The 9,708-nt window shown below is 37.0% G+C and overlaps 1 protein-coding gene across 1 annotated transcript; it reads left to right on the top strand.

Annotated features, from left to right (window-relative positions):
* Nucleotides 1-1,957: 1,957 nt before the first annotated feature.
* LOC117334233 lies at nucleotides 1,958-7,317 on the top strand. Its single transcript, XM_033893729.1, has 5 exons — nucleotides 1,958-2,137; nucleotides 4,365-4,468; nucleotides 4,613-5,051; nucleotides 5,360-5,454; nucleotides 5,968-7,317. Exons 3-5 carry the CDS (start codon nucleotides 4,619-4,621, stop codon nucleotides 6,847-6,849), a joined length of 1,410 nt encoding a protein of 469 aa, XP_033749620.1. The 5' UTR covers nucleotides 1,958-2,137; nucleotides 4,365-4,468; nucleotides 4,613-4,618; the 3' UTR covers nucleotides 6,850-7,317.
* Nucleotides 7,318-9,708: the final 2,391 nt, after the last annotated feature.

Here is a 9,708-nt window from a genome sequence, read left to right as displayed (position 1 = left end):
TATTATTAGTGGCATTGAAAATGGCGTAACGAGACCTTACGATCTTCGTTTAGTATATATACATATTCATTATACCACACCGCTATTCCACAACATTACACCACAACATTATGCCACATCATAATACCACAATACTATATTACAACATTACACCACAACATTATGCCACATCATAATACCACAATACTATATTACAACATTACACCACAACATTATGCCACATCATAATACCACAATACTATATTACAACATTATAACACAGCATTATGCCACATCATAATACCACAATACTATATTACAACATTATAACACAACATCATACCACAGCATGATAACACAGCATGATAACACAGCATTATAACACAGCATTATGCCACATCATTATGCCACATCATAATACCACAACATTATCCACAACATCATTTCTTAACACTATACCACAACACTATACCACAACAGCATTTCTTAACACTATACCACAACATTATACCACAACATAATTTCTTAACACCATACCACAACATTAAAAACCAACACTATAACACAGCATTGTATCACAACGTTATACCACAACATTATACCACATCATAATACCACAACACTGTACCACACTATACCACACCATCATTCCACATTACATTAACATTATAACACACTATTATACCACCACGTGACAACATTATAACAAAATATTATAACACAACATTATACCACAACATTATACCACAACATTATAAAACAATATTATACCATCACGTTATCAACTCTATACTAATATGTTATGTACATTCTATACTACAGTAGCATGAGTTATGGTGACATGAAAATGGAAGATTATTATGGAACCCCAGAGGAAGATGATTTAATGGTAGTGCTACGCATTATACGCATACCATGTCGATACGACACAATGGAGTCTGATGAAACACCATTCCCTTTACCAAACAGTCTTCGTGCTGGAAAAGTGAGGAACGTGGGGTTGCATCTGCTGGAAAACAAACAATTCACGCCCGAGTTCACGTATGTAGGTTGTTATTTAACAACTAGACGTATTAACTTGTATATTTATAACTAAGATTTATTTAACTCTATGCTATCAGTATTCATATATTTATCATAAGATTTTTTGTAGTTCTATGCTATCAGTATTCATATATTTATCATAAGATTTTTTGTAGTTCTATGCTATCAGTATTCATATATTTATCATAAGATTTTTTGTAGTTCTATGCTATCAGTATTCATATATTTATCATAAGATTTTTTGTAGTTCTATGCTATCAGTATTCATATATTTATAAGTAAGATTTATGTAACTCAAGAAAAAATGGTCTTATACGAAATATACACGCCATTTAAACCGTTTTGCTCATAGTCATCACTGTGTTCAGGCACCATTTAAAACGCGTTCTCTCGGTCATTCTTGTACGTACTAGTAAAATCTGTGACGTTCACTCGATAACATTTAAAATGTGATGATATAGTCTAAGTTAATGACAAAAGAGGATATTACAATTAATTAAAGTGATTTAGTTTTATTCACATTAAATATGAAAAAGAAATTATATGAAATCATTACATTAGTTCTATTACCGAATCGCCAAAGTGTAAGCTTGTAAGAAAAAAAATAAACAACTGAACTGAGATGTATATGTTATTTTACTGATTAAAAAATGGACACAATTTTGTGCCATCTAGGTTTTTGTTTTATTTTTGTAAGAAAGCAATGATTCGATTAGAAACATTACTCTGTTATTTTCCATATCATGATTGATTTCATTTCAGTGAGGAGCCATTGTCACTGATGTTGTTTCGATTCAAAAGCCTAGTTATGTACGGGCCTAGTAATATCGATCTGACCAACTATGGAAGCCTGCTCATGCGCAAATGTATACAGAAGGAGGAACAGATTAGGACACAAAACGGTCATTCACTGAATATCAAGTCATTTGTTTTAATTTGTAATCAAGCCGCCAACATCAATTACCACACAAAAAGAACTGATTCAAATATAAATGTATTAAAAAGGAACAAAAAAAAAAGTACAAAATAGTCGAAACATCTTAAATAAATCACCAAAACCATGTTTTTTTTCAGGTTTCCGATGTTAACGATACCAGTTCGGTGGCTGAAGAAGGTATTTTTTACCATATATATTCAGATTTCAAAATGTTTTGTTATGTAGCCAAGGCAATTCCTCGGTTATTTTCAATCCACTCTTTCCTTCCTCAAAATAACCGATGCTAAGTCCATCTGTTTTTATACAAATGTACATAAGTATAGATTATTTTGACAAAACGGACGTCACGAAATACATAATTGTCATAAATATATATAAATGTACATACAATATATGCAAAGTCACAGCAGTACACACCAACTTAACATTCGCTACTTGCAAGCAGCACTGTTGATACTATCCAGTCTTTTCATACTAGCAAGATAATTCATACTTTCAAGAGAGTCATACTAGCAAGGCAGTTCATATCAACAAGACAGTTTGGTTTGTTTTTGTTTAACGTCCTACTAACAGCCAGGGTCATTTAAGGACGTGCCAGGTTTTGGAGGTGGAGGAAAGCCGGAGTACCCGGAGAAAAACCACCGGCCTACGGTCAGTACCTAGCAACTGCCCCACGTAGGTTTCGAACTCGCAACCCAGTGGTGGAGGGCTAGTGTTAAAGTGTCGGTACACCTCAACCACTCGGCCACCGCGGCCCCACAACAAGACAGTTCAGATCAGAGAGACAGTATACACAAGAAAGACAATTGATATCGACATGACAGTTAAGACCAGAGAGACAGTATACACAAGAAAGACAATTGATATCGACATGACAGTTAAGACCAGAGAGACAGTATACACAAGAAAGACAATTGATATCGACATGACAGTTAGGACCAGAGAGACAGTACACACAAGAAAGACAATTGATATCGACATGACAGTTAAGACCAGAGAGACAGTACACACAAGAAAGACAATTGATATCGACATGACAGTTCAGATCAGAGAGACAGTATACACAAGAAAGACAATTGATATCGACATGACAGTTCACACCAGAGAGACCGTACACACAAGAAAGACAATTGATATCGACATGACAGTTAAGACCAGAGAGACAGTACACACAAGAAAGACAATTGATATCGACATGACAGTTAAGACCAGAGAGACAGTACACACAAGAAAGACAATTGATATCGACATGACAGTTCAGATCAGAGAGACAGTATACACAAGAAAGACAATTGATATCGACATGACAGTTCACACCAGAGAGACCGTACACACAAGAAAGACAATTGATATCGACATGACAGTTAAGACCAGAGAGACAGTACACACAAGAAAGACAATTGATATCGACATGACAGTTAAGACCAGAGAGACCGTAACACAAGAAAGACAATTGATATCGACATGACAGTTCAGACCAGAGAGACAGCACACACAAGAAAGACAATTGATATCGACATGACAGTTCAATCGACATGACGGTTCACACCAGAGAGACAGTACACACAAGAAAGACAATTGATATCGACATGACAGTTCACACCAGAGAGACAGCACAAAGACAATTGATATCGACAAGACAATTCAGACCAGAGAGACATCACACACAAGAAAGACAATTGATATCGACATGACAGTTCACACCAGAGAGACAGCACAAAGACAATTGATATCGACATGACAGTTCAGACCAGAGAGACAGCACACACAAGAAAGACAATTGATATCAACATGACAGTTCAGACCAGAGAGACCGTACACACAAGAAGGACAATTGATATCGACATGACAGTTCAGACCAGAGAGACCGTACACACAAGAAAGACAATTGATATCGACATGACAGTTCAGACCAGAGAGACAGCACACACAAGAAAGACAATTGATATCGACATGACAGTTCAGACCAGAGAGACAGTACACACAAGAAAGACAATTGATATCGACATAACAGTTCACACCAGAGAGACCGTACACACAAGAAAGACAATTGATATCGACATAACAGTTCAGACCAGAGAGACATCACACACAAGAAAGACAATTGATATCGACATGACAGTTCAGACCAGAGAGACCGTACACACAAGAAAGACAATTGATATCGACATAACAGTTCAGACCAGAGAGACATCACACACAAGAAAGACAATTGATATCGACATGACAGTTCAGACCGATCTACTGTTTCCTCATTAGAAAGACAGTTAATTTGAGTAAGACAGATCATGCGTTAAACACTTCCAAACAGAATGAAGGTCTGCCTGGGATGATAGAAGATGTTACTACACGACTAGCGTACAATAGAAAATGACTTATTATGTCTTCAATTTTCTTTGAACAGCTGAACTTGGTGACGAAAGCGAAGCCAATCCATCACCGCCGAAAACCAGACGTTTAAATAGGACATCGCCTTGGAAAATCCAGTCCACATCTGTTCTCTCGAGGGTATATATATGTGGATATTCCTTTTTTCTATTTTTAGAAAGAGTTGTCATACACTTATTTTGGGTAAAATCATAACACATATGATGGATCAGTATACCCTTTATCATTCATCTCAAAGAAGTTTCTTTTTATCTTTCATTGTAGATACAGATGGATTTCGTATTTCTGTACCTTTGTGAAAAACTGTACTTGGGTTCAACTGTTCGTCGACGAAATTCGAACGACACCCGTATATTGGTAGAAGGAATTCTACGTCTGGAGGAAATGCGGGATTCCCCATCCGAGAGTTTATCACTAAAGTCACGGCAACGCTGTTCTAACATTCTGGATGTCATTACATTGGACATCAAGGAGAGTATACAAAACCAAAGTTTTCTGCAGAATTACTCTTCACTTTTTGTGAAACATATTAACGCCTTCAACACATCATATTGTAAGCAGACCAAGAACGTTAAACTGGTTACGATGTTGACTACATCTAAACACTTATCGATAGTCTGGCGGGCGCAGCTATGTGGAAATATAGTGTGTTCTACACTCAAGTCCCTATCACCTTGGGACCTGTCCTCTTCAAGACTTTCTGGTATGGTAAAAGAAAATGTAAAATTTGAAATGTACTTAATATACGGAAATAGTTACACTTTCCTGTAATATAAACGGAAGTCGAGTCTTTTGTGAGGAAATCGTTAAACAGTTCCGTAACGTATAACATTAGTTGAGTGTATTGCAAAGAAATAGTTAAAACTCCTTTGTAACGTATAACGATAGTCAATTCTATTGTGCAGAGATAGTGAAACGTTTCTTATAATATATGACGTAAATCAAGAATGCCAAAAAAAACAAAACAAAATAAAAACAAAACTTTTAAAACATTTATCTTTAATTTTTTAGTGGTTCATTATGATGTCATCGAAAACATGACGTCAGAAACAATATGGTTGTTTCTTCAGGATTCCTGCGTCGAATGCCGAGATATTGTTACAGAGGTACATCACTGTTTTTTATGTCTCAAACTTTAAGGTCCCTTTTTTCGGCATAGCCGTATAATATTCTTTTGTCTCCGGATATGACGCGACAGGTGGCGTTACTGGTCGAGATGAAGTATGTGATTGGTCAATGTAGCGGTAGATGCAAAATGCAGATATGCAGTTAAAAACGAAACAAAGTTAAGATTGAATGCAAGCTGAATAAGTGGATGTATCTTTTAAAATGACACATACATGACATTATATTCCTGATTCAAATGCAGTCTTAGTCTTATTATCACCAAAAATGATTCAAACTGATATATTTTGTTATCCGTGCTGAAACGCATATTTCACCAGCAGGTTTACATTATAACTACCAGCATTAAAACTATGCCGTTTGTCTTTTTTAAAGATATTTCTTGTTTAATTTGTTCCTTTTTCTTGCAATGTATTTGAACCTATTTTGACCTTGTGCCTGTAAAATTATCTGATAATCATCTGTCTATCTTAATATATGTTTATTTTTTGTAGATGTTAGAAACGTGCCTTGCCTGTACGTGCAGAGTGATGAGCGAGCTGGTATTTGACGTGTTTAGAAAACTAAAAGGCAGTTTGTACTACTTCAAACATAACACAATCATGCTAAAGCTATTCCTAAATCATGTGAGCGTGTCCAACACTTACGCATGTCTATCAAAAGACGAGATCTTCGATGAAATTCTTACAATTGGCAAGCGTAGTGGAGTCCAATTCCAGATCGTTGCATTTCAGAACTGGGAACTCATTTCACAAAAGCTTGATAGGCATCACCTATCAAAGATTCTTAGCACGATACTCTCATCGTTTGATCCACATTCACCCTGTGAATTTATTGATGCCCTGATGGTGTATCTTCGTGCTAAATGCCACCATGACATAGAATGTATGGAATTCATCACAGTCCTGCCACCAGGTCTAATCCGAACAATGGCTCACGAATGCGTTTACGTAAACGCCGATCACTACTCTTGTCAGGTACTCTTTCAGGTCGCAAAGTTGGCAGTAGAAGAAGACCTCACTTCACTACCTTCAAGTCAAATCTTATGTGAAAAGAGTTATAACTTACTTCAAAAAGCATTTGACAAATGCTACATTGCGATAAACAACCATATCCAACGTTCGGTGTCCAACATCCTGAATTGGTTCTTCCATAGGATAACAAAGGTGGGAACAGAAGAGCGTGCGGAAGGGTCCCAGTTCAAATCCTTCATGCATTGGATAGGGTATGTGTTCCGGTATGATCAAGAGATCCAGCGATCATTTCTTTCGCAAATGCAACACTCTCCACCTCTGCTGTCCGCCATCGGGAAGTATACGTCATCAGGTGACAACAGCATTAATCCCTGCTGGCATGATTACTTCGAAGTATTGTAATTTACACTGTATCAAAAAGGTTAAACAAAATATTACACTATCAAGAATAACAAAAAAGTGCGGTGTCTAGATTTTCTTTGTCATAACATGTGTTGCAGTAGCAATAAAAGTACTGACTGTTTAAATACAAGTGAAACAACTTAATGCATGGTCCTTTATCCAGGAACAAAATCAGTATCAGTGCTGAGTTTAAAATGATAATCACCACTGAAGCAAGTGACAAAGATCAAATTTTAAGATTTTCTTTTATCCCTAACTAAATTCCTAGTTAGTCTGGGTCCTGAAATATTGTAATTACACAAAAATGTATGGCGTCCTAGCTTATCTGGCTGACAGTTTAATAAGCAAAAGAAGAGAGAATCCTTTACTTACTCCAATTCTAACAATACGGTGCGTACAGATTGTCCTGATTTAAGCAACAAGGGCGAGAATACACATGTATTCAAAAGAAAAGAACAGATTCCTCCTACATAACAGTTAATTAAGCATTGAACGGCTTTCAGTTGGCATTCATAGTCAATATGAATTCCAACTGGACAGAGGCAAATTCAACATGAAGCGCTAGCGCGCTTCATGTTGAATTTGCCTCTGTCCAGTTGGAATTCATATTGACTATGAATGCCAACTGAAAGCCGTTCAATTCTTATATTTACCATCTGCGATTTTTTATTTGTCATGCGATTTTTGTTTTGAAATTTTCAAATTCAAATTTCCCGCGCTTACCAGTAGCAGAGATCACTTCCTGTTGGCAGTTCATAGCCTGGTGAACTCGCAACTGAATTGGTAGGGTTATATAGTGGCAGTGCCATACAATGGTAAATATTATTGTATGAACAGCATTCGAAGATAGTTTTGTGAAGGAAGGAGTTCAATTGTTGGAAAGATATGATGGAACAGACGGGAGGAGAGCCTGCAGTTGCTAGGGAAAAGATCAATCGATCGCACACAGGGAGGTAGCTGGCACGCGCTATATGACGCTGCTCACACTAACATAACGTCATTATTTTACGTTGAGAAACCATGTCGTAAATGATGGCGTCATCAATTGTGATGCACACTCCAAGGAGCAATGAAGATGGCGCGATGAAAAACTTTCTTAAAAGGTTTTGCTTGTAGGTATGTGAGAAAAATAATCAATCATTGGTCTGTTCCGCGAACAAGGATGTCTCAACCCTCGTGTAAGAGTTTGACTGACCAGCACTCGACAAGCCTCTTGCTGACTGGCCAAACTCTTACACCCGGGTTGAAATATCCCTGTTCACGAAACACACCAATGTTAGATTCTATAAATCCTAATTGATACATTATACTTTGTACGTGTTGATGTTATCTTGCTTCCGATGTAAATCGTCGTTGTGCTAAATGAATCCTTTTAATTTTAAGGCAAAGATTTTTCTTCTGGCCGAGTTAGAGACTGGACTGTTCAAACAAAGTCTGGAAAAGGCGGAATGGATAGTTTTGAAGCAACGATTTTTTTTACATTGATATACATTATTATACTGATCCAAGACCTATACTATGCATACACAAAAATGTAGTGCTAGTATAGGATCCTTGTATTAAAACAGAGAATGCCTAGATCAAAACGAAACCATAATTCGAACTAAAAATCCATAAAACAAGGCCAGATATAAATAAAACATGTTGATTCGCATGGACACTCTTGGAAAGTGCATGTAGAATAAGACAAATGTTCCGGGAGAGTCACCCGCCATGTACGTCTAGAAACATCCGGCCATATCTCAACTAGGGTGGTGACGAGGAAACTACCTAATACAGGTACAAATATACACCTATTACAACGCCCACACTTATTCTTACAGTGGATTTATTTTCGGATTCAGCAGAATAACAATGTAAGTTGATATGCTTACAGTATTGATGTGAGATATATTAGCCAAAATCTTTTAAATGTTATTCGATTGTATTCTCTTGACATTTCCTTCTTTTTGATATTCGTCCTGAAAATGTTACGAAAAGCAGAGGTGAATTTTCGGAAATGAAATGGTCAGGCACGTAGCTGCCTGTACGCAAGTACGCAGGTGAATCCACTTAGTTTTTTCATAAAAAAAATGTAACAACACCTTGTATTCATAGTAGAACCATAAAGTGACACTGACACATCGGGAACAGAAATGACAATTAAAGTTTACTGGGGGAAAAGCCGGACCATCGAATTTGTTTCAACTCCATTCTATTATTTTCAAAACTTCAAAACTTTCCAAAACTTTCGGACTCGCGCAAGTGAATTCACTTAATCAAGGGCTCATATTATGTACATAATGATTATTGGAAGGCGTTTTTGAGTTGCGATAACTTGTGTCCTATTCCTGTTGGTATATTTAACAAACAAAAATATGTTTAAATCAAAATCAGGGCCCAGCTACGCCCCTGATGGTTAAGCTTATACATGTTTTACCCGTTTTATTTACCCTATAATCGAAAACGAATGGATGACACGACGACTTTGATAGTTTTAAATCTGACAGTTGTTGGCTGACGGGCTTAGGGTACTTAGTTATTTGTTTAGTATCAACTAAGGAACATTCAAGAAATAAAGAGGTTTATTGCATTTTTTCCAGTGAAATATATAAAGGATATTGAATGGTTTCCCGTTTAACCTTTTGAGTGCCAGGGGGCCGATCGGGGCCGATCATATGTGTCTCAGAGTGCCAGGGGGCCGATGGGGCCGATCACATTTGTCTTGGAGTGCCAGGGGGCCGATGGGGCCGATTAGTTGTGTACCAGAGTGCCAGGGGGCCGATGGGGCCGATTCTTTATGTAATTGGTTTGTCACAACGCATGAGTGTTTGTGATAAAACTGTTTGATTTATTGTCCTTCCTTGTATAGAAATATGA

Source organism: Pecten maximus, chromosome 9 (assembly GCF_902652985.1).
Source record: "Pecten maximus chromosome 9, xPecMax1.1, whole genome shotgun sequence".
Taxonomy (NCBI): domain Eukaryota; kingdom Metazoa; phylum Mollusca; class Bivalvia; order Pectinida; family Pectinidae; genus Pecten; species Pecten maximus.
The sequence above is the reverse complement of the archived record's forward strand: the minus strand, read 5'-3'. Positions and strand labels throughout refer to the sequence as shown.

Coding starts and splice junctions, on each gene's coding strand:
- LOC117334233 (XM_033893729.1), top strand. CDS start 4,619: ATGGATTTCGTATTTCTGTACCTTTGTGAAAAACTGTACTTGGGTTCA. Junction 5,052..5,359: donor GTCCTCTTCAAGACTTTCTG/GTATGGTAAAAG, acceptor TTAATTTTTTAG/TGGTTCATTATGATGTCATC. Junction 5,455..5,967: donor GCCGAGATATTGTTACAGAG/GTACATCACTGT, acceptor TATTTTTTGTAG/ATGTTAGAAACGTGCCTTGC.